This window comes from Capsicum annuum, chromosome 9 (genome assembly GCF_002878395.1).
Source record: "Capsicum annuum cultivar UCD-10X-F1 chromosome 9, UCD10Xv1.1, whole genome shotgun sequence".
NCBI lineage: Eukaryota > Viridiplantae > Streptophyta > Magnoliopsida > Solanales > Solanaceae > Capsicum > Capsicum annuum.
The window spans coordinates 1317120-1342453 of NC_061119.1; the positions used below are offsets into that span (position 1 = coordinate 1317120).

Below are 25334 nucleotides of genomic sequence, written 5' to 3' on the forward strand. Positions count from 1 at the left end.
CTTTTACTCGCAAGTTACTGTTTGAAAACTATCTATGGAGCTATTAAGGAAAAACACATGAGCTTACGACAAGATATCCGATCCAAAAATCAGAGAAATAACATGTTCATGCTCGTTGCAGAAAAACTGGCATTAGCGTAGACGCAAGTCATACAAGTATAAAACAGATAATCTGGTGAACAATGACAACCAAACTTGATAAACCAATCTAACAAAATTAGTCGTAGTGTTTGGGACAGCTTGTGCATACCTCGACTAACTCCATGGGATACTCGCCAACAACTCTATTCATCAAACGAAATACTTAACCATCTGAATTTCTTTCTTCTTGAATCCACATTTCTCGTAGAAAGGTCTATTCTCTTCGGTGCAATCAAGAATTACCTTATAACACCCCATCGAATGAGCATGATCAGCAAGATACTCCACGATTCTCTTACCTAACTGCAATCCACGAGCACTCGAATCAACCACAACGTCCTCGATATGTCCAGCTTTACCACAATTCCTCACAAACTTCTTCTCAATAAACACACTTCCGGTCGCAACAATCTTCCCCGATCGTACATCTTCGATCACACAAATACGATGATCATCGCCATAATTCGCGATTTCTTCAAATCTTTCGTTGAATTTCTCATCAGATACAGAATCACACACAGTCAATTGTCTCAGCAATTCGATAAAGCCCTTTTCTTTGTCCGAAATCTCCAGTTTGCGTATATGAAACGCGTCTTCGACAGGATTTTGGTGCTGCATCATTGTCTTCAAAGACTAACCAAATTTCCAGCAAAAACTTTTAGATTAACAAAGAAAACATAATAAAACTCCGCATGACCAAATCCAATATAAGTAAAATGCCAATACAAAATTGGCATGAAAAAATAGCAAATGGTCAAAAATACACCTAAAGTATTGCCGATGTTACGAGTTTCACACCTGAAATATTGCGACCTGAACAATCACGAATTATTTATCAAAATACACCTCAACTAACATTTCGTATAGCAAGCTTATAATATTACGTTGTATCTTTATTATCTAGCAGTGTGTCACCCCTTGTTGGGCGTGTACTTTTTTGTTTTTTGTTATATTTGTTATCTGTCCTGAGCCGGGAGTCTATCGGAAACAGCCTCTTTACTTCATATGAGGTAGTGGTATGGATTGCGTACACTCTACCCTCCCTAGACCCCACTTTGTGGGAATATACTGGCTGTGTTGTTGTTGTTCAGGTAGAAAAAGGAAACAATTAACAGTTAAGATGCGTTCTAACAAATAGTTGATGATAGTTCACATAAGAAGCTCGTGCACGACATAGTTTAGGTGCATTTTTAACTATTCATTCAAAAAAAATTAAACAATAACAATAACATATCCTGTGTAACCCCACATGTGGGGTCTTAATGTACATCAACAACCACATATCCATTATACAAAATCAATTTCTATAGAAAAATTTACCTTTGTTTTTTAACCAAACACATCAACTGGAAATAAACGAAAAAAAAAAAGACAGATAGAGATTCTGACCTGAGAAAGCAAATAATAATCAAATGGAGAAAATATCTGTATTATGCAAATCAAATCATAGACAAATCTGTATGAAATATCAAATGGATGATAGTGAGAACAATTTGGGCCACTTAAGTTGGGCTAATTATATTTAGGGCCTAAAATTTGGTCTTGGGCCACCATGAAAATGTACAACACTTTTTAGGAAGAATTACATAAATCTCTTGTGGGAAACTTACATAAATCCCTCAATATTTATTTTAGGAAGTAAAGGATTTTGTTTTATTATGCAGAACAAATCACGCTAAATAATATCATAAACAAAGTTCACCAAGTAATACGACAAACGTTACAACATTATGAAATAATAGTAGTACTATCTGTAGCTATTAACACGGACAACAAAGTCCTCCTGCCTATTAGCACTAACGCACTCGTTCCCACTATCCTCTACCTTAATCCGCATCTCCACACCTTTCTATCTAGGATCACGTTCTCGATAAGTTGAAGTTGTTTCATGTCATGTCTAATCACTTTCCTTCAATATTTCTTCGATCTATCCATCCCATCAAGACAAATTAAGTCCCATTTCAAATTCAATCCCCTCCCTCCACCTAGTAGGCCCAAATAAAATCTCACATTTCAATGGTCTCCCAGATGGGCCTTATTTCGTTTTTCTAGATCCAAAAAGAAGTCCAGCCCATCAACTTGTCTAGAAAGTTCAGGTAAGCTCTGAAATTATATATATATACCCTGGTTCTCCAAAATTTGCTATTTTGACTTGCTATTAAAATTTTTGAGAAAGTTTTACATACATTAGAAGATAGAAAAAAAGATCAATGGCAAAAGAAGGACCTAATTGGGATGGATTACTGAAATGGAGTTTGTCTCACGCTGATGCTACAAATCCTCCTCGCAATTTGAGGTACTAATATTTATTTTTCATACTTATTTTTGCGCAATTTGAAACTTGTTAGTTTTAATTCGAGGGTCTATTTATCCAAAGTTTCTGTAAGAGTATTAGTGATTTGATGTCTTGTTAATATGAACAACGAGTTAATTGCAAAAACAAAAAAAATTGCAACTTTCATTTGGGATTTTGTAATATTTGTAAACTCCATATATGTTCTCAAGGTAGGCGGAGGATTAGCTAAAACTGGTTTGATTGTGTTTGGCCATGGATAGTGAGGAGGATACCTCTAGTAGATGTTTAAGTAGATACGTGGTTGATAGGTGTTGTTAATCCGTTTCGTGGGACTTTGGATTAAAAGGGACAAACAAGTTTCCCAATTAAGTGAGGGTCCTTAAGTTTTTTAAATTAGGTGGGAGGGACAAAATTTTTTTGAGCTTTTTTTTAAAGTGTTTTTCGTTCCAACTTCTCCCCCAGTTGTTTGACTACTGGGCGAAGTTGTTCGACAACTGGGCGAAGTTGTTGAGACAAGTAATGCAGTTGTCGAGTTTCAGTTGTTCAAGGGACTTAATATTTTTAACTTAATAAGGTTGTGGGATCCACTTGCCCCCTTTTTTTAATTGAAGACTTGGGAGGGTCTATGGATTCATTTTTCTCCTGTGTTTCGCCATGAAAAACATAACTTTCCAGGGTTGGAGTTGTGTTTGGCCATGAATATATATTGGAGTTGTTTTCGAAAATTTGTGACAGAATTAGGTGTGAAAAAAGTGAAAACGAGTTTTACTTGTTTTTTCTTTGGAATTCTCAGGACTAAACGGCTACTAAGTTTCTGTTTTCCCTTATAATATTTTAGTGGAAGTTTTGTCTCAAAATTGAAGTTTTATCATTTATTGGTCTGGAGCGGCTTCAGTTTACCGAGGACATGACCCTAGATAGGAAGGTGTGGAGGTCGCGGATAAGGGTAGAAGTCTAGGGTGAGTACATGGGTTATAGCAAGTAATTAGGAGAGTCCCTGTTTACCCGGGGTAGTAATCGCAGGGCTGTGTCGATAGGTAGGAGCCGCTAGTCAGGGGAGACTGGGTGTGGTGGGTGGCTTTGGTCTATGAGTGTAGGTTACTATTAGGCGGGTACCCTATTTCAGATTTCATTTTTCTTATTTCTTATAGCTTATGGCTCTTAGTTCCTCTACCCTGTATTGCTCTGAGTTCTATTTTACTATTTCTGATTCTTTACTTCGGTTAAGCCACCCATCCTGCTTCACATTTCAGTACGATTTTTTTTTTTTTTATCTTGAGCCGGGGGTCTATCGGAAACAGCCTCTGTACCTCTTCGGGGGTAGCGGTATGGACTGCACATTTTACCCTCCCAGGTGGGAGGAGGTGGGAGGAATACACTGGGCTTGTTGTTGTTTTTGTTGTATCATTTATTAGTCTGGTCAAAATTGAAGTTTTACGGTTTATTGGTTTGGTTTACCAGTGAGGAGGACAGAAAGTGGTTCATGGAGGCTATGCAAGCTCAAACTGTTGATGTAGTAAAGAGAATGAAGGAGATTACACTTGTCATGCAAACACCAGAGCAGGTCTTGGAATCGCAGGGGGTGACTTCTCAAGATATCCAAGGTACTTGGTTTTGAGGCTTTTGTGTATCATAGTTTTTTTTTTCCCTTAATGGTTGAAGGGGAGCCTTGGAGTAACTGGTAAAGTTGTTGTCATGTGACCCGGAGGTCGCGGGTTCAAGCCTTGGAAACAGCCTTTAGCAGAAATGCAAGGTAAGGCCATGTACAATACACCCATATGGTGGGGCCCTTCCTTGGACCCTGCACATAGCTGGAGCTTTAGTGCACCGGGCTGCCCTTTTTTAGTGTGTTTTGTCCCGTCTGATGTTATGACTTTCGCTCATTTTGGTCTTATTTTTTGGCCTGCAGATATGCTGGATGAGCTACAAGAACACGTTGAATCGATTGACATGGCTAATGGTGAGTTCTTGGTATAATTTTGATCTTTCAGCAACTTCTGCATATGATGATTTGGTATTTGTGAGTATTGGTGTAATCCTAACAAACCTCGAGTTTGGGATTTGAGGTTTAGATAGTCTGATTTGTTATACCACAGAAGATTGAATTTGATGAGATATCATGTAGATGTCTAGTCAAAGTTTCCAATATTGCCTACTGATTATCTAGTCAAAGTTTCTAATATTGCCTACTGATTATCTAGTCAAAGTTTCTAATATTGCCTACTGATTATCTATTTGATGAGATATCATGTAGAAGTCTAGTCTTAACTTTGTGATGGTGCCTACTGATTCTCCATTTGAATAGTAGTGGCTTTGGTTGTATGAGTTCATTGTTTTACTTATTATATGCTCATCCGGAAGGAGGCTCTCCTCTTTCCTGTTAGGTGAATTATGACTTTTCATTCGTACAACTATCCGAACAATCACTCATTTTGACTTTTCATTCATACAACTTTTCTGTTGTTGGGTTTAATTGGTGTGAATGGAAAATGGAGGGACACAACCTTTGAGCAAAAGACATATTGTTTTGAAAAAGGTGGTTACTGTTCAGATAGTTGTGTCTGTTCAGAAAAAGACACAATGTTTCGAATGATCCGTATTGTAAGCTTAGTTCTGAAACTTGCATGAGCTGTTGTCATTTTCTTGTGATACGACTTCAGAGAGAGATATCCTCAATGTCATTGTGTCCTATGAGATGGATGCTTCAGAGTGAGACTCAACCCATAAAAGAAAAGGACAATATAATGGAAAGAAAGAAAGAGGGTCTTACAGGCTCTGGTATGACTGCAGTTAAGTGGTTTGCCTAAGCATAAAACAAGTGGAAATGACGTACGGTTCAACGTGTTATTGACTTTGATACCTTTTCAAGGGCTTGGCAACTGGTTTGATTCCTTGGATAAAATGGAACACTCATCAAAGAAGGCCTTTAAGGGGTCGTTTGGTTGGGAAAGAGTTACTCCGGGATAATTAATCGCGGGATTAGTTATCCCCCCATGAATATGGGATAACTTATCCCATCATTCTGGTGTAAATGGTGGGATAGATAGTCCCAGTAACTAACGAATACCTCATACCAAACATGGGATAAAATAGTCCATTTTATCCTAAAGCTATTTATCCCTATTACCTCACACCAAACGACCCCTAAGAGTGTCAAAGAGCATGAAACGAAGGATCTCATTTAATGTCTCGTCCTATACAGCATTAATGTTAAACTGGGGTGCCTATGAATAAGCTATGTTGGGTCTTGAGAACCAGTTGATGCTGGTAGGCAGTTCTTCTTGGATTTACTGTGTTTGAGGCTAGAGAAAGGAAGAAAAATGGAGGGACCTGGGAAGTGGTTTGTACACTGTTAGTGTTGTTGTTATCACTCTAGGAATAGTCCCCTCCTGGCCCCAGTTCCTCCCCATTTATTGGGGATTTTGTTCTTTTAATTTGTTGGACTATGTTGACAGTTTCTGTTGGAGACTTCGATAGTTAATTATGTAGTATTCCCATCATAAGAAGTTCCAATCTCATGCTCTCCCCTTTTTATTGTTAATTTGGCAGATTTGCACTCAATTGGTGGATTAGTGCCTCTTCTTGGTTACTTAAAGAACGCCCATGCTAACATTAGAGCCAAAGCGGCAGAAGTTGTAAGTACAATTGTTCAGAACAACCCGAGGAGCCAACAACTGGTAATGGAAGCTAATGGCCTAGAACCTCTTCTGTCAAATTTCACCTCAGATCCTGATGTTACTGCCCGCACTAAAGCTCTGGGTGCAATCTCATGTGGGTATTTTTATTTTTCCTGTTGATGAATGGTTTATTAGTTGATTGAGTCATTTAATTTTAGGTGTCGTGTCATACGCTTTCCAATAGCACTAATCAATTGTCTTTTTATTTTTCCCTTTATTAGCTTTAATCAGGCACAATAAGCCCGGGATTGCTGCATTTCGTCTTGCAAATGGTTATGCAGCTTTAAGAGATGCTTTGAGTTCCGAGAGTCCGAGATTTCAGAGGTACTATTTCAATATTATGTTCCAGATGTTTCTGAATCAACCATGGATAAAGTTGTAAGGCGTCCTCTTTCGTATTCCCTTTCTAATAGGTATAGTTTCTGTTCTTTTTTTTTTTTTTACAGGAAAGCCCTTAACTTGATCCATTATTTACTGCATGAGAATCGTTCAGACTGCAACGTAGTGACTGAGCTAGGATTTCCTCGAGTTTTGATGCATCTAGCCTCTAGCGAAGATGGAGAAGTGCGAGAGGGTGCCCTACGAGGACTTCTTGAGCTTGCCAAAGACAGGACAGGAGAGGATGCTGCCGGCTCCTCATCTATTGAAGAAAATGAGAAACTCAAGCAAATACTCCTGGAGCGAATCGAGGGGATTTCATCTATGTCACCTGAAGATCTTGGTGCTGCTAAAGAAGAGAGGCAGCTCGTAGATTCCCTCTGGAATACCTGCTACAACGAGCCTTCTTCTCTTAGAGAGAAAGGCTTAGTCGTTCTCCCCGGAGATGATGCATCACCACCACCCGATGTCGCCAGTAAGCATTTTGAACCACCTTTAAGAGCTTGGGCTGCTAATAGGTACGAGGATAATACACCGCCAAGTAATAACGAAAAGAAACAGGCTCCCCTGTTGATAGGCCTCGGTCCTCCTCCTCCGCGGAATAGCTCTAGCGGAGGCGGTGTCGCTGGGGAAGAAAATAATAGAGACACCTCTACATGATGTACATGTATAGGCAAATACCACACGATTTTCGGCTTAATATATCTTGTGATGTTGCAAATAACATTCTGTGCTAGATGCCTAGTAGTGTTTTCTGGATAATCTGTTGTCTTCCCCTCTCCATCATATCATCCTTGCACAATTTTTTCTTCCTCTCTCTGCTGTTTAACCGAAATCTCTGTGTAATGATGTATTTTTCTCTTATTTATAAGAGGCAGTTAAGCAGCTCAAGCAAGCAGCAGGTCGACATGTCTGCTCAGCTGCTTCTATCGTGTTTTTACTCTTATCACCTCAAATTATCACTTCAAATTAATTATTGTAAGTCATTTTCATAAATTAATACTCCCTTCGATTCAAATTATGTGTCATTTTTTTTTTGTCGTCTTTTCTTATTTGGTAAGTTTTTAAGGCATAATTATAATTTTACCGGTCTCACTTAAAAAAAAAAAAGTAAATAGCACATTTTTTTTATAAAGGATAATTTGGTAAACATTATCAAATCTTTTCCTATTTTTTAAATTCCGTGTCCGATCAAATGACGACGCATAAAATGGGACTGAGGAAGTAATATTTAATAAAAAAAAGTAAAATAGATATTTATGATATGTCTGTTTTAGCTATTTTAATTATAAATTTATTATATTACTTTTAATTAATTATTATGATTATTGAAGTATTAAAAAATTAATAATATTTTGTATAAATGATAAAATAGATACAAAATCATACGTCGACATAAAAGATTTGATTGATTATTAAAATTATATTAATCCATATAAATTTGGATGGGACAGCTAAAAAGTAACATATATTATTTTAAAATGAAATAAAAAAAGTTGTAAATCACAATAATTAAGAACTTGATAAAAAATATAAAAAAGGCTAATTGATTGTCGAAAATTTATTTGTGCTACATAAATTAAGACGGAGAGAGTATTCATATCTTATTGAAAAATTATGTAAAAAATTACAAGTCACATAATTAACAACTTAAAAAAGTTAAAAGTTATAAAATAATGACTGTTGAAATTTCATCAGTGTCACTTAAATTACAACAAAAGAAAAATTATTATAAATCACAATAATTAAAAACTTAAATTATTTTATTGATTGATTAATTAAATTCTATTTGTGTCACATAAATTGAGATTAAAAAATAATATATTGGGCCCGTGTTAGCACGGATTATCAATATCTAATGTGTATATATATATACTTCGACGACTCTGTTTACTTCTCCGGCGATTGTCTCTCACTAAAACACTTTCTCTCTCCAACTCATTCATCGAAATAGCTCGTTGTTCAAATTCAAGGCCTATATATAGAGAGAGAAATAGCATGTATTTATAGTAAAAGAAAAATCCTAAAAAAACGAAAGAGAAATAGAAAAGTAAAAATAAAAGTGAAAAGAGAGACAAAAAAATTAAAAATAGAAAAAAAAGAGTTTAATTTGCAAAGAAATTTTTAAGTAAGAGTAATTTATAGAAATGAAATCTTACTATTTTAAATAGAGTAATTTATGTAAAAAGAATTTACTGTTTTAAATACATTAATAACTATTTTTTATTTAATTCAACTGAATTGAGTAAAAGTAGCATAATAAATCTCATTGTATATGTATTTTAGTAGCAAAAAGTGTTTAAAATATAAAATACAAGTTATTAAAAAATATAATTATGAAATAAAAGCAATAAGATGTATTTGAAAGAATGATATCGGTGTAAAATTAAGTGATTTATCTCAAAAAATGTGATGTATTCGTGTAAAATTAATTTATGTATCCGAAAGAATGTGATATATTCGTGTAAAATTAAGTGATGTATCTAAAAGAACACGATGTATGCATATAAAATTACGTGATTTATTCTAAATAATGTGTTGTATTCATACGGAATAAATCAAGGACTTTTAGTAATATTAAAAAGAGTTGGATAGGGAGTAATTATCTCTAAAAAAATAAATTAAATTTTATATTGTTTTTATCACTTTTTATTTTTCAAATATCCGGTCACTTCCTAAATGGTAAGTTGTCGATGACAAAGGGCTGCTATGAAAAATAAGGGATAACTAATTTTGAGATTAATTTTAAGATAGAGATTATTTTATATTTTATATTTATATAAGATGAAATTGAGAGATAACTTATTGCAAAATTAATTATTTCAAGATTGTAGTGTTATTTTTATGGATAAATTTTGAAATAACTTGTTTTCAGCCAAACGAGATGGAGAGAAAAAATCTGGTTCCTCCACCCTAGAAAAATATGGCGCAAATCTGAATTAGTCAAAACTTCATTGTGAATACGATGAGAAACCCAAAAAAATAAACTTATACTTCGATTAAAATGGATTAATAAAGGTATAAAGTTAATTTCGTTTTTCTTTTCCATTTGTCTGGCTATAATTATACCAAAGTTATCCATGCTTTCCAAAAAGGAATATGTGAAAGTTGTCATCTTTAATAAAAAGATAATTGTGATATGGCAACATCATATAATATTAGCCAAAAATACTAACAATAAACTATTATAACACTATTTTTTCTGGAGCAAATCAAGATAAAAAAATATTCCACCTCATATTTTTTACTTTAATTTCAACCATATAATACTCACTTGATATTCTTTCATCATAAAATTACATATAATATAAATAGATAATTTTCAAATATGAAATGTCAAGTACTTCTTCATTACACATTTAACTTTTAAAATTTATATTTATCAAATTCGAAATTTTGTTCTTAATTTGAACTTAATTATACAATCAATTGTATCATCGAACATTTTTTTTCCATCCTTTCAAACTCGAACATGAAACTTTACGGTTCTTTTATCACTTTAATATTTTTTACATATGGGTAATTTAAAATTAATTAAATTAATTAATAATTTAAAATTCATGTACTAATAATTAATTTGGTCCCTAATTGTCGCCAAAAAAGGACCATGTTGCCTATTATTAAACACACAATAAACATTGCATATCTAATTAAATTATATAGTCCTCACATATATCACATTGGGGTATGGTGTTTATGATGATATAGATTTCTTCGTCTTTAATCAGAAGTTTTGATATTTAAAGATCAATAATAACAATATATTTAACGTAATTTTGTAAATTGAGTCTGCAAAGAATAGGATGTATGCACATTTTATTTCTGTCTTTGTGATTTATAAAATAAAGAAATTATTTTCGATTTAGATATAGTTATTTTTCTTTTTATGAATTTATTGAATTATATGTTTATGTTTAACTCGACACGAGGGATGTTGGATGACGGTGATACAACTTGTGAGTGTACTTGATTTGAATCCAAATTACTCAGATCAATAAATTTCAGATACTATATATTTTAAAAAATATATACCTTTCTCGAATCTTAGGATATCAAATTTTTTTATTTTTATCATACGTGCCATTGATGAGAAAACAATGTCATTTCTACAATTACAATAATAACGACAATAACATATCTAGTATATTTCAATAAGAACATTATTCTAGACGTTTTATTTAAATGAAAAAAATGGTCCTATTAGTGGGCACTTGAAATTTGAAAATTTTGAATGTCTAATACTGTCGAACTTTAATCTTAGAAAAATTATATGTAATTTTTTTTTTCATTTTTTTTTTTTTTTGACATTATAATAGTATCACGAGTTGCCCATTGGTGAAAAAATATGTATAAATATCGTTATCAAAATTTTGTCTCCAATTGGAATTGAAATTATTGTACTATTAAAAGTCAATTTCGTTGACACAAAATATAATTTAAAAAAAAAGGTAATTACAAATTTTTCAAAAAAGACTCGTGATCAATTATAATTTGAATTACAAATGTTTCAAAAAAGACTCGTGAAAAAAGTGTACGTTGTTCATATCAGTATCTTAGATGAAGTAGAGAGACAGAGTAATACTATAAGGGATCGTTTGGTAGGGTGTATATGAATAATGCAAAATATGACGTGTTAATAATGTTTGTATTAGTAATGCTTGCATTCATTATGCTTGTATTTTTCTTATGCAGTGTTTGGTTCGATGCATTAGAAATAACATGAATTAAATAATTTCTAAAATTTTTTATTTATTTATTTACAAAAATATCCTCCATATATATGTTGGAAAGGATGCGAAATTTTTTTCGAGAGATAATAGTATCTTTAATTATGTTAATGCATGTATTGGATCCGTTGTATTGCTAATACCATGGATTTGGAGGTATTAGTAATACACAATAGAGTGTATAACTACTGCAAACATTAGTTATATATATGGTCCAAAATTATACCAAACAAGGTATTAATAATACATATTCCAATGCACTCTACCAAACGACTCCTAGGTTATCTATTCGAAATCACAAACATAATCAGAACAAAACGAACAAGAAACTACAGGTATAGATACAAACAAAACATTCTTACTCACCAACCCTCTACCCTAATTCGCACCACGCTTTCTTATAAAGGGTCATGTCTTTTATAAGCTGTAACCGTTCAATGTCATGTCTAATCACTTTCTTTTAATATTTTTGAAGCAATTATTAAAATTACTTTTATATATAATATATTACAGATCAATTGTGAGCTCGAACTGTGAAATTAATAGGGATAATACTCACAAAAATACTTGAACTTTGACCGAATTTCTAGTTGACCATACTGAACTTTGCGGAGGTCCGATTACCCCTTAAACTTTTTAAAGTGAATTTAATTCCCCCAAAATGCTATACCCAATTTTGGCGGATGACAGTGTAATACACGCGTCAATCTCGTTTTTACACGTGTATCTTTTGGCAGATTGTGGTGTAATATACACGTGCCAACCTTAAGATATATGTCATTAAAATACGAAAAAAGAAATCTAGGAGGATAATAGGACTCCCACAAAATTCAATATACTCAACTAAAAATTCGATCAAAATTCAGATATTTTTGTAAATATTATCCTTAATTAATATTCGTATCATATAGATTGTCTATATATATCTTTTAAAGAGTATGGCCATTTCCTATGTTCCAACTTTTTAATAAAGCTGTCTGTACTTGTGGTCTAAATTGGCCACTAGATAAATATAAAATAATAATAATAATAATAATTAACCATAATGATGAAAATGAAATTACATTAATATAAAAATTGACCCATGCAACGTAGAAATCAAAAACATCATTTTCCTAGTAAGCTTGACCATGACAACACAGACTTAGAAAAGTAGTAATGTGATTATTTTATTGTGATTATATACAACAAAAGACGACTTTGACCTTAAATGTCGTTCTACTTTATTCGTAATTAACGTTTTTAAATTTAAATTTTATATAATTTTTTGATGTAAATCTGTATTAATCGAGTAAAATATAATTCCTTAGACTGAAAAAGTAACAGTGTGATTTTTTTACTATGATTATATGCAAGACAACTTGACCCTCAAATATTATAGTGAAGTGGTAAGTAATTTCTGTTTTTAATAAGAATTTTCGGATATGAATTATATATATGAGTCATTTTCGGTAGGAATGTTTTACTCTTTAATGTGAAATTTTTCGATGCGAATCTGTATTATTCGAATAATATAGACCAGAAAATTAATCATCTAACATTGTGATTTTTTTTTTTTTTTAAATTATGATTTTATGCGATAAAGAACGATTTGACAAAAATTGAAGTGGAGTGGTACGTAATTTTTTATTCTTAATTAGAGTTTTTGAATATGAATTATATATATATATATAAAGTCATTTTTGATCGGAACATTTTACTTCTGAATTTTTTTAAAATAAATTCGTATTAGCAATCAGACTTCAAAGCAGATATAATACAGTGGGTAGGTAACAAAAAGACGAGACGTCTTGGAAACTTGTTGGGTCAATTATTTTGTTATTATTATTGGAAAAATATTGGATTTTGTAGTATTACTATTTTTTAAATGTTACTTATTATATATTGTTCTCTTAGGGGTCGTTTGGTTGGGAAAGGGTTATTTTGAGATAATTAATCCTACGATTAGTTATTTTGGAATTAGTTATTCCGTCATATATATGAATAACTTATTTCATCACTATGGAGTAAATGGTGGGATAAATAGTCTCGATATTAACTAATACTGCTCACCAAACATAAAATAAAATAGTTCTTCATTTTATCCTTGGACTATTTATCCTTTATATCTCACTCCAAACATATTAGTAGACGCGCACACTATAAGGGCGTGAAGATTACTTCTAAATTTTGCCAATATAATTGGATGAACTACTACAATCGTTTGGTTCGAAGATAAGTTATACTGATTAATAATATGTGAATTAATGATTAACAGTTGTTTGTGAGTTTTTAGTACCTATGATCTTGAAATCTTTTTTCATTCTCAGGATTTGAATCTGAAATTTTTAATTAAAGATAGAGAAATTCTATCATTCTATTACAACCATTGTTGTCAATATTAATATAATGTCAACGACATATTAAATACATTCAAAGAATTATTCACTACCCATGATCTAGACTTGATTCTAAATATACACATTCTAAGGAATTTGATGTTGCCAAATGATAAGAGATGTAAAAGTGTTTGGCAAAACCTTAAATCCCTCTATTTAATGAAAGAATCAACTAATTAGTTATATATATATATATATATCGACTAGTAAAATTAGCTCATAAAAATATTATCCGTTCAAATTTCTACAAGTTTAAATAAGCAAAGAAAATAATGAATAGTTAAGATACAATTTATTCTTTTTTTAAAAAAAATTATTTAAGTATATTTTGATCTTTTTTTTTTTTTTTTTAAGGATGGAGTGAAATTATTGTCAAAAGTTGTACTCCATCTATTTCAATTTATGTGATATATTTAGCTTCTTGAGATTCAAAGAGTGTAAATTTGCTTGTGAATTTGAGTATGAAATCTTTAATTTTTTAAAATAAAATTTATATATTTAAAAATTACGTGAAAAATATTATAAGTCACAATAAATGACAATTCAAAATACTTAAAACATATATGAAAAAATTACGTTAAAAAATAGACACGTTTAAATCTGAAAATCTGAAATATGTCTTATAAATTAAGACGAAGAAAGGAACAATTGTTGAATGTTAAGTGTGTGTTTGACCATGAAAATTTAAAAATTTAAAGTTAGACTTGAATTGGAGTTGTGTTTGTTCATAAATATAATTAAAGTTGTTTTTAATTTTCCTGAGAGAAGGAACAACAATAGCAACATACCCAATATATATTTCCATCAGGAGGAGGCTAGGAAGGTAAGTGTACGCAGCCCATACCACTATCTCGGAGCAGAGATAGTAAAAGAACAAGAAACAATAGAAATTAACACATCCAATAGTGTCATAATCAAAATTCACCAAGTAAAACAATAAAATGATACAACATTCTGAAATAATACTAGTACTTTAGTTATTAATACGGATAACAAAATCCTCCTATCTACTAACACTAAGACACTCGTTTCTACTATCCTTAATTCGCCTTCTCAACATCTTTCTATCTAAAGTCACGTTCTCGATAAATTGAAGCTGCTCCATGTCATGTTTAATCGCCTCCAATAGTTCTTCGATCTACTCCTACCTCTTCTGAATTCATTCCTAGCCAACCTCTCATACCTCCACACGGAGGCAGACGTACCCCTCCTCCTCATATGTCCGAACCATCTTATCTTTGATTTCCTTATCTTGACTTTCATGGACCTACTAGCACTGACGCACTCGTTCCTACTGTTTTTCTACTTTAATCCGCCTCCTCCGCTCCTTTCTATCTAGAATCATATTCTCGATAAGATAAAGCTGTTTCATATCATATCTAATCACTTTCCTTCAATATTTCTTCAATCTACTTCTACCTCTCCTGAATTCATCCCTACCTAATCTTTCACACCTCCGCACATATTCGAACCATCACAACCTCACTTTTCTAATTTAATTTCTACCGAAATCACTCTCACCTTATCTAGAATAACCGCAATTCTAATAAAAGTGAAAAAATTCTCATCACCAAACGGACCCTAATAAAAATCATTTCGTCCCCGTAAAAATTAACAACTGTACTTCCCGGGAAAAAAAAAACGCAATCCTTATTAACAAATAGTAAATTCTATTTTTATATGTACTCCGACTACTCCGTTTACTTCTCCGGCGATTCTCTCTCTCTCACTAAAACTTTCTCTCTCTCTCTCTAAAACTCATTCATCGAAATAGTTCGTTGTCCGAATCTCAAGGCCTATATATATATATAGAATAACATTTATATATAGTAAGTATTATTTTTTTAATTATCCGAATGTGAAGGCCTTTTGTGTAGAGAGAGCAAAGTAGTTAATTATTTGACCGAATCTGTGCCAATGGAAGTCGAAACTAGCGGCGTTTCAAATTTCAATAGAGAACTCCTCGACATGTCAAGTTGTGAACTCTCGGAGCTTCGTATTCCCCATTTTCGGAGCTCCGACGACGATAATATGGAGTTTCAAGGATTCGGTTCTCCGGTTGCTCAATGTGATGATAAAAAAAGTATCGCTGAGTTTCCGATTTCTCCGTCGGAACCACCGGGAAATGGTGGTGGAGAGACGACGGATGCTGCGAAAAGAGTGCAGAAAGTTTACCGGAGTTATCGTACGAGGCGTATGTTAGCTGATTCTGCTGTGGTTGCTGAAGAGCTTTGGTACGTCTATCTAACTAATCACTACTACTATTATCACTATTCCCTCCCTTCGTTTCAAAATAGCTCCCACGTTTTGCTTTTCGAGAGTTAAATTAGCTATTATCTTCGTTCATTTTACTCGTCAAAATAGCTGTCCGTTCACTTTTTTATATTTAACATGAAAAAAGTTGCATCTTATACTACTTTTCGTATAATTTTTAAGTAAATAAATTTTAAAATATAGACTTAATTTTGTGCAAACTTAGTTTGAAGATTAGTCGAATTGACTCTGGATAAGTGAAAAAATGTTGTATACATTGAGATTGACAGAGTAGATTTAAGAAAACTGTTGAAATTTTTACTTATTTTTGTTAATTTTTTGTGCTACTTGTATTATGTGTACTATGAAGGTGGCAAGCAATAGATTATGCTCGGTTGAATCACAGTACAATTTCTTTCTTCAATTATTTGAAGCCGGAGACTGCATTTTCACGGTGGAATCGCATCGGCTTAAATGCTTCCAAGGTATTTTTTACAAATGCACAAAAACTCTCACTATCACTATGCATAGAGTCGAACCACAAGGGTCTATGTACGTAGTCTTACCATGCATTTCTGCAAGATGCTGTTTCCAAGGCTTAATGGACTTATTGTATGAGGATTATAATTCAGTGATTAGTTATAAGGGATTACAATAAAAAACTCAGGAATTAGTTTTACTATTGGTATAGTTTTACAAGTTCTAGTTCATATAAATTGAAAATCATTAAAAGATCTAATTATACTACTAATAATTTCATTGTTTTTTATGAGATAATTTGACTTTTCTCTTCATTTACTACAACTAGCAGTTGGCCCCTTAAATTTAAAGCTATTTTTGTCATGTTAGGTGACCTTTCGTATTCCACTATTTATTTTGTGTTCTGTATTAAGCATAGGTCCCCACATATGTTTTGCAAATACAGTTATATAGAATTCTATTCAAGGTAATACACCCTTGTGGTGGGACCCTTCCCAAGACTTTGCTCATAGCAGGAGCTTTAATGCACCGGGCTGCCCATTTTAGAATTCTATGCTAGAAACAAAACAATCTTAGACCCCACTGGTGAGATTACGCTGAATATATTCTTGTAGTAATTCAAAATTTTATGCCGGAGAATTAACAGTAGTAGTAATGCAAGATTTTATGAGAAAAGAATTAAACAAACATTAACTGTGTATACATTCTGTCCAGGTTGGTAAAGGTTTGTCTAAAGATGCTGAAGCTCAGATATTAGCTTTTCAACACTGGATTGAGGCTGTAAGTCTGCCTCTTTAACTCTGTTGTTTCATTATTTCTCTTTCTGGACGCCTTTGGATGTTTTTGTTGAGCCGAGGGTCTATCGAAAAAAGCCTCTCTAGCTCTGAGGTAGGGGTAAGGTCTGCGTACAATCATCTAAACTAGGTATGTTATTGTTTATTAATGAGATATAATATTTGATCTTTGTATTGTGTTAACTGTAGATTGATCCACGTCATCGGTATGGGCATAACCTGCATATATATTATGAAGAATGGTGTAAAACTGATGCTGGCCAACCCTTCTTCTTCTGGTAAGGAGGCTGATTTTTGAAACTGATATCACATGCATTGTCTCAAATGTAAATCTTTAGGTTGTCGAAGTCGCAGTTGTGTGTTCTCATGGAAGTGGATGTAATAGAAGCTTTATACTGATTGTCATAAACCCTGCATTTGATTCCTGGATGACTATCTCTTGTTATTGCTTTGAGCTACTGTTGCATTTTTTGTTAGTATTGAGTTAGTTGAACGTAAGTGTGTCTGTTTGTCTGAGTTGCATCCATCGCTATAAGATAAAGTTTACAAGCTTTAGTTTGGGTAGCTTACAATGACTAGGCATGTGCAGGTTGGATCTTGGAGATGGCAGAAAGGTTGATCTCAAAGAATGTCCACGAGCTAAGCTCCAGAAACAATGCATCAAGTATCTTGGACCTGTATGTGCTGAATCTTTTGTTACTTATGCACTACATATCACGTTGTTTAGCATCAATCACGCGCTGCAACAGACATTCCCACAAATACTTGCACCAACTCTTTATCCTTTGCTGATGCCGTTGATTAGCTCCGTCATACACGATCTCATTGTTACCTCCTAATCTTTCTGTAATCAGCAAGAGAGACAACATTATGAATACATAATTGCTGAAGGACAAATACTGCATAAGCTAAACAGAAATCTTCTTGACACAACTAAAGGGCCGCCAGGGGAAAAATGGATCTTTGTGATGAGCACCTCAAGAAGACTCTATGCTGGTGTGGTGAGCGATATAGTGTTGCTGCATAAATTTCTTGTTTTTATCATTATTTTACTTGAAATTTACGATTATCCTACAAATTCTTGAAAATTTCCTTTCTGTTATGCCTTTCAGAAAAAGAAAGGAATGTTTCATCATTCCAGCTTTCTGGCTGGTGGGGCTGCTTTAGCTGCTGGACGACTCGTGGTACAGGATGGGACTGTAAAGGTAGATTGATTTATTATCTTTACCTTTGTCAGATATGATGTTTGTGGGACTTCCTAGTTGAACAATTTTGGCTCCATCAGTAGTATAACGCTGTCTGTGATAATTCTATAGCACTCTTACACAATATAATTGCATATAGGCTTGTTATACTGACTTCTTTGCGTTGCTGTTACAATGTTTTGCTTGAATTATTCTACTCTGACATTCTTTTTCTACAGTCTATTTCACCTTACAGTGGACATTATCGGCCAACAGATGATAGCCTTGAAACCTTTCTATCGATTCTCAAGGATAATGGAGTCAACGTGGATGAAGTTGATGTGAGTGATTTTCATGTCTTTAGTTTTACATCCATATTTCTCCTTTAAAGTCTTAACATATGAGAGAGCAATCTAAGATCCAAGTCTTTCATCATCTCCGCGCCTATTATAAGTTCTGTTGTTTGGACTCTTCACTTCACCTGATGTAGTGGTATGGACTGCGTACACTCTACCCTCCCCAGACCCCTCTAGGTGGGAATACACTTGATATGTTGTTGTTGTTGTTGTTGTTATTTGGACTCTTCAAATATGCCATCCGGTGTTTGTTGGGTCTACCAACAGTAGTGTACTTTTTGGAGGATGCAACACGGGTGCAGTAACATTTTTGGAGAGTCCGGGCAAGATGGATTATAAGTACACTAGGGAATAGTCTGCTCCTCCTGCCACAGTTCAAGATGAACAATTAAGAACTATTTTGTCGGGTACTCCAACCGTAGTGCATTTTCTGGGAGGATCCAACACCGGGTTACAGTGGGACAAAGTTCAAGATAAACAAATAAGAACTCTTATTTTGTTGATAGGATTGCTCAACTCCCTCAAATGCTCCTCCTTTAGTATGATCCTATTAAGTACTCCAATTGCTTCAGCATCGACTGATTGCTCTTATATATCTTTCCCTTTTTTTCGCATTGCTTCCTTTGTTCGCTCTCTCTCTCTTTTCTACTTTGCCTCGGGTTGGTGGTAGGATTTACCTTCAATGCGTGCTGGCATACTGTCTGCTTTGGATCGGATTTGACTTGTGGTTTCGTGTGATTACTTACTAAGTCTAATCTAAGTAATCTGTGTCTTTGTGATCTGTCATCAGATAAAAAAGGCAAATGAAGACTACGACACCTCCGAAGATGTAAAATCTGCTAAAAGAAGTCTGTCTAAACTTACAACTCTATCAGACTCTCCTCCGCAAGCAGTGAAGGAAGAGGAGAAAGACCGTTCTACAGAATCAATCGAACCACTACAAGTTGAGAGTAAGCCAAGTAGCTACCAGCGAACGCTCTCAGGTGGCCTTCAAAGTCCGAGAAGAGAAGTACCAAAGACTGCTATACTAGAAAGGATCAATTCCAAGAAGTCTACACAATCATATCAACTCGGCCATCAACTCTCCCGAGGGTGGTCAACAGGTGCCGGTCCAAGAATTGGCTGCATTGCCGATTACCCTGCTGAACTTAGATGGCAAGCGTTGGAACTTACTAACGTTTCACCTAAACCTTCTCCATCATCCACTCCTAGACCCATCGATGCTCTTTGTTCACCTACATGTTCGTCGCCAGTTTCTGGCAATGTACTCGTAAAGTCTTCTTGAACCCGAACCCTTTGTTTTGCATGTTGCTGCTATAATATGCTCTAGTAAGTGTAAATGCCATGTCCTCTTCAGCTATTGAACTTAACATATTATGTGCAATGTCCTTAAGGGCTGTTTATTGAATCGACGAAGTATGGGTAAAGTTTGCGTACACTTTTATCTTTTTCAGACTCCACATTTCACTGAATATGTTATTATTGTTGGATTCGAACCAAGCATGTCGTAACATGAGAGGTTAAAAGTTAAGTTATTTTTAAATATGTTGAAAGATAGTTACATAAAAAATCTCCATGGGCAATAACACAATGACAATGGGCTCATAGGGATAGCAACCCAATTTCCACATTGGAAACTCAATCATTGAAGTTCTAAAATTGGATTTGGAATAATTTCAGAGGATGTTTATCTTTTTTTTTTTCCTTAAGAATAATTTGATCATGAATTGTCTAATCTTATTTCAAGTCTCACCAATTTTCCAATTAATATTTTACTTAAAATTTCTAATTTTTTTAATTTTATAAAAACTTCATCTTTATATCATAGATAGCTAATTACTAGAGCTATTAATTTTTTATACTAATGAATCTTTGAAGTAGTAATTGAAAATTAACGAATTTTAAAAATATATAGTAGCTAGTATACGAGATTTCAAGATACATATGCTAAAAAAAACTCATTTATAAAATGAACCCGATTCTATCAAATAGCCGATTTAGCGAACCAATTTTATATTAATTTTGAAATCCAAACTTCTAAACTTATCACTATATTTAGGCATAAAAACTTTATACTTTTTAAAATAAAATACAATGATTAACTAATTAAAGTATTTAAAGACATGCAAAGAAATTTCATTGAATTTTTTTTTTTTGATTATCGAAATTATAACGTGGCACATTAAATGAGGTAGATGAATTAGTACTCTTTCATTCGTCTTTAGCATACATTTTAAGAAATTAACAAATAATAATGTAAATGTACTATATTACTCTTCACTCATCCTTATTCGTCTACTTGACCGTTTTCACTGATTTTTTAAGTTGGATAAATATTATTGATATTTATATTTATTTTTCGTATAGTGAACAAATAAAGATAGACGAATCACTCATGTGTTTTGCTTAAAAGGGCTAAAAACCAAAACTACATTACCAATGTGAATTATACTATCACCACGTGGCATTCATATATACATTAACTTCTTCCATACCTATATTTATGATTTGGCATATGACACGTTGTACCCATTCACCGCCCTCTTTTTTTCTCCCTTCTCTTTGTTTCCCTTTCTTTCTTTTGCTCTCTTGTCCTTCCACTTCAAAAAATAATAAAAATTGATGTTTTTTTCTCTATGAACATCAAAAAGTTCATAGATTTAACTCCGTCGTGCATGTTTCAAGCACGACGGAGGAGCAACGATGATGGTAAACTGGTGGACATGGAAGCAATACAAGTGTCACTTTGTTTGACTCATCTAGTTAGTCGTTATGAACAGCAGAGGAGGATCTAAGATTTGAAGGTTATATAAGTTTCTATAATGATTTAAAATTAATGTGCGATATAATAATTAAATATTTATTTGTATCTAATGAATTTTTTGATACATATCTATATATAATATATATATAGAATATGGAGTTAATAGATAAATGCTACTGAATTTACGTAAACATGTACCTTATCTGCTACAACCGCCCTTGGCGCCTTGAGGTTAGTTTCTTTTTTGAATTTTTAAATATTTTTATGATTGTTATGAATTCTTATAGTCGATTTCAACTTATTTGAAATGTCGTTTTAAGAGGTAAATGATTTATACACGTAGTTGCTATTTAAATAGTTAGATATACGACAAAAAAAAAAAAGAAAAAACGGCAAAGATGAATTCAACCCTTAAATTGTGTCAAATTACGAAATTACCCTGCTTTTCATGTCCACGTGTCATCATTTCAAGAGGCCACATCTCTTCACCATAATATCCTACGTAGTTCACATAACAAGTTGACTAAACCAACATGCAACAAATAGTTAGATATACTTTGACAATTATTAATATGTGATAAATTTAATATCTAATTAAATACAAATAACGAAAGTAACTAACATAAAATTAAATCCTTTTTAATTGTATGTATGTGCCAAGTTGTAATGACTTGGGATATCCACGTGGCAGGACAAGGCGATTTGACAAGTTGTAATTTCAATTTAATTTGTTATCTTCCAATTGGCATAATGTAATTGGAAGCAAAAATAATGATCACATCATAAGTTAAAACAACTAAATTAAAACTTAATAAGAATTGTGTGGGTTGAGTTATGATTCTCGTGGATCAATAATTTATTCATTTATTAATTTATTTTATTTTATTTTTTTAAAAAATTTGACTTATCAAATCTTTTGACGTAAGTATCAACCCTTAAACGTTCTAAAATTTAACTTATATTATGAATATATACATTGAATTATGAATACTTATTTATTACTCGCAAAGTTTTCTGAAAAAGCTTACAAGCACTTTACAACTAACTCATAAATAGCTTTCGAATTAGAATTTTATAAGTAGCTTTACAAGCAGCTTGTTAAAATAGCTGACGCCGCTTGGAAGCAGCTTTGTAATTACCATCTTATCAATAGCTTTATAAACAGCTTGTCGAAGTAGCTTACAAGTAATCTATGAAGCAGCTTACAAGTAGTTTTGCAATCAACATACAAGCAGTTTGTTGAAGTAGCTGACGAGTAACTTATGAAACAGCTTATAAGTAGCTTCTAAAAGTAACATGCATGATCAATTTTTTTTTTTCTTTTATAAATAACAAGTTAATTTAGTTTATTTTTCTTATAAATAACAACTTTTTATTTTATTCTTTGACTATTATCACTTGCAATTTAGTCATTTAATTTGGATTATATTAATTTCAATTATTACTTTTTTTTCCCCTTCTTATATGTTTAGAGAGAGGGAGAGTACTAGGTAATTGTTTTAGCCACGTCGTCGCCTTGTGTATATTGTTACAGACACAACAAAAAGGGGCCGCAAAAGAACCTTCTAAAATCCCATAATTACGAAATTACCCCTTTGTTTTTTTTTTTAAATTCCATAACTAATTAAATACAAATCATATAACAGACAAATATTTCACACTACAATGATCCACTCTTTCCTTTTTCAACATAAGTTATTTACCATTAACTTATTAAAACACATTTCAATTATCAGTCGTTTTTTTCCTACTTGAAAGACAATGACAATTCACGTCGGTAAAGAAAATAATTGTTAATTAAAGCGCGTTTTAATACATAATACTTATAATTCACGTAGAGAAAGAAAACAAAAAACAACAACTGATAATTAAGATATGAAATTCGTGAAAAAGTAATAGTCTACGTGTGTTTTGATATATAACTCTAATTAAATCCTTTTTAATAAAGTGCATGTGTCTATAATTCATATATATATAAAAAAAGATAATACCCTATTACCCTGGACTATACCCAAAGCGATTGAGACACACCTCAACTTAAAGAGGGTAATATTACCCTGAATTAATTAGAAGTGTAATTTGACACCCTTAGTGCCTACGTGGTACATACATGACACAACACCTTTCCATGTAGGCACACATGTGTGCCACATACGCACTAAGGGTGTCAAAATTAAACTTTTAATTAGTTCATGAGGGTAATAGGACCCCCCTTAAGTTAAGGTGTGTCTCAACCATTTTGGGTATAATTGAGGGGTAATAAGGTTAGCTGAGATGTGAAACTTGTAAAGAAATGATAATTTAAACATGTTTTTGAATATAAGTGTCTATAGTTCAGATAAGAAAAACAATAATAGTTGAATATGTGTGCGTATAACTAGGATAGGAAAAATGAACAACTGATAGTTAACGTATAAAACGCAAAACAACCCTCCCCCTCTCGATAATTTTATAATATTAACATTATGTAGATAAAAAGCAGGACGGGACGGATAGACTGGTCACAGTGAATCCGCCCCTTCCTGCTTCGTCCCGCCCCATTGTCATCCCTTATACTACAAGAAGTACAAGTACAAGCCTCCTTACATGACATTGCACACACGTGGTCTTTGATGATACAGCTTCTTTTAAAGTACAACAAATAGTTAGGGTGTTCATTTTCCATGATTTGACACGACACGTGGCACTCATTCACTACCTTTTTTTTCTTTTCTTTTTATATATATATTTTATTATTACTATATATATTATATACTATTTCTCCCTCTCTTTTTCTCACTTTGTTAACATTTAATTAAAAAAAAATAATTCTCATTTTACAATGGACAAAGACTTTAAACCGCCATACAAGGAGGTTCAAGGTGGTGAAGATGAATTGGTTGTGTGTGAAATGGAAGCAGCACAAGCATTGGCTTGTTTGGCTCAACCACTTATTAGTAATAATAATAATGATGAGTTTTTAGTTGCTGGATCATCTGGTTGTTGTGAGGTATTTCATTTTTTTTTTTTTAATTTTTGTTTCGAGTTCGTATAGTGGATTTCAACTTGTTTGGTGATTGAAAGCAATAGTGTATGTTTGTTTGATTTTTTTTCGAGTTTCGTATCTGAATTATGACCAACTATTTTGTCAAAAACACATCTCTGAAAAATGAACAATTGATAGTTGACGTGTGTTTTGATAAATTTTTCGAGTTTCATACTTGAACTATCATCTATTTATTTGTTAAAATATGTTTTAGCTGTCAGTTGTTTACTTTTCTTACCTGAAATATCACCATCATGTGCTGGTAGAAAAATAAATAATTGATAGTTGAGGTCAAGTTCGTATATATGGTTGATTTCATGTGATTGAAAGCATAGTTTATGTATGTATGTGTGATTTTTAGAGTTTCATATCTGAGCTATGACCAATTATTTTGTCAAAATACATCTCTAAGTACTATAGATTGTTCACTTTTCCTATCTTGAAAAGTGAACAGTTGATAGTAGTGGTGTGTTTTGATATATTTTTTGAGTTTCGTATCTGAACTATCATCTGTTTATTTGTTAAAATACGCTTTATCTGTCAGTTGTTTATTTTTTCATACATGAAATATCACCACCATTGTGCAGGAAGAAAAAATGAACGACTGATAGTTAAGCTGTGTTTTGACATATCTTTTTGAGTTTCGTAGCTTGAATCACCTATTAATTATCACAACACAATTTTAACTGTCAGGTTGTTCATTTTTCTTACTTGAAATATCGCCACAGTGCAGGTAGGAAAAATGAACAATTGATAGTTGGGGTGTTTTTATAAAAAAATTGAGTTTCACACCCGAAATTATCATCAACTATTTATCAAAATATATCGTAACTATCAATTTTTCACTTTTCCCACCTGAAATATCACGATTGTGCATGTAA

General features: G+C 32.8%; 3 protein-coding genes across 5 annotated transcripts; 2 read left to right on the forward strand and 1 right to left on the reverse strand.

Annotated features, from left to right (window-relative positions):
• Positions 1-89: 89 nt before the first annotated feature.
• On the reverse strand, positions 90-1681 carry LOC107842270 (glucosamine 6-phosphate N-acetyltransferase). Of its 3 annotated transcripts, XM_047395924.1 has the most exons (3): positions 1531-1608; positions 908-954; positions 90-774 (listed from the first exon to the last, which is right to left on the reverse strand). In XM_047395924.1, the coding sequence occupies exon 3, from the start codon at positions 760-762 to the stop codon at positions 292-294; it is 471 nt and encodes a 156-aa protein (XP_047251880.1). In that variant the 5' UTR covers positions 763-774; positions 908-954; positions 1531-1608; the 3' UTR covers positions 90-291. The 3 variants fall into 3 exon arrangements, with proteins under 3 accessions (XP_047251880.1, XP_016541513.2, XP_047251882.1); XM_016686027.2 differs by lacking the exon at positions 908-954 and having other exon boundaries at positions 1531-1681; XM_047395926.1 differs by lacking the exons at positions 908-954; positions 1531-1608 and adding an exon at positions 1462-1477.
• Positions 1682-2271: 590 nt separating this feature from the next.
• On the forward strand, positions 2272-7441 carry LOC107843237 (hsp70-binding protein 1). The gene is made up of 6 exons (XM_016687489.2): positions 2272-2437; positions 3899-4041; positions 4347-4397; positions 5987-6208; positions 6336-6438; positions 6561-7441. The coding sequence occupies exons 1-6, from the start codon at positions 2352-2354 to the stop codon at positions 7150-7152; spliced, it is 1197 nt and encodes a 398-aa protein (XP_016542975.2). The 5' UTR covers positions 2272-2351; the 3' UTR covers positions 7153-7441.
• Positions 7442-15232: 7791 nt separating this feature from the next.
• LOC107843236 (IQ domain-containing protein IQM3) lies at positions 15233-20100 on the forward strand. The gene is made up of 9 exons (XM_016687484.2): positions 15233-15831; positions 16221-16335; positions 17045-17110; positions 17314-17402; positions 17714-17801; positions 17979-18125; positions 18237-18329; positions 18548-18649; positions 19455-20100. The coding sequence occupies exons 1-9, from the start codon at positions 15515-15517 to the stop codon at positions 19947-19949; spliced, it is 1512 nt and encodes a 503-aa protein (XP_016542970.2). The 5' UTR covers positions 15233-15514; the 3' UTR covers positions 19950-20100.
• Positions 20101-25334: the final 5234 nt, after the last annotated feature.

Bases quoted from the DNA above. Each gene is read 5' to 3' on its own strand.
- LOC107843236 (XM_016687484.2), top strand. From the start codon at position 15,515: ATGGAAGTCGAAACTAGCGGCGTTTCAAATTTCAATAGAGAACTCCTC. The intron at 16,336-17,044 runs GTATTTTTTACA...CATTCTGTCCAG, and splicing joins TCGGCTTAAATGCTTCCAAG to GTTGGTAAAGGTTTGTCTAA. The intron at 18,650-19,454 runs GTGAGTGATTTT...ATCTGTCATCAG, and splicing joins TCAACGTGGATGAAGTTGAT to ATAAAAAAGGCAAATGAAGA.
- LOC107843237 (XM_016687489.2), top strand. From the start codon at position 2,352: ATGGCAAAAGAAGGACCTAATTGGGATGGATTACTGAAATGGAGTTTG. The intron at 2,438-3,898 runs GTACTAATATTT...TTGGTTTACCAG, and splicing joins AATCCTCCTCGCAATTTGAG to TGAGGAGGACAGAAAGTGGT. The intron at 4,398-5,986 runs GTGAGTTCTTGG...TTAATTTGGCAG, and splicing joins ATCGATTGACATGGCTAATG to ATTTGCACTCAATTGGTGGA.
- LOC107842270 (XM_016686027.2), bottom strand. From the start codon at position 762: ATGATGCAGCACCAAAATCCTGTCGAAGACGCGTTTCATATACGCAAA.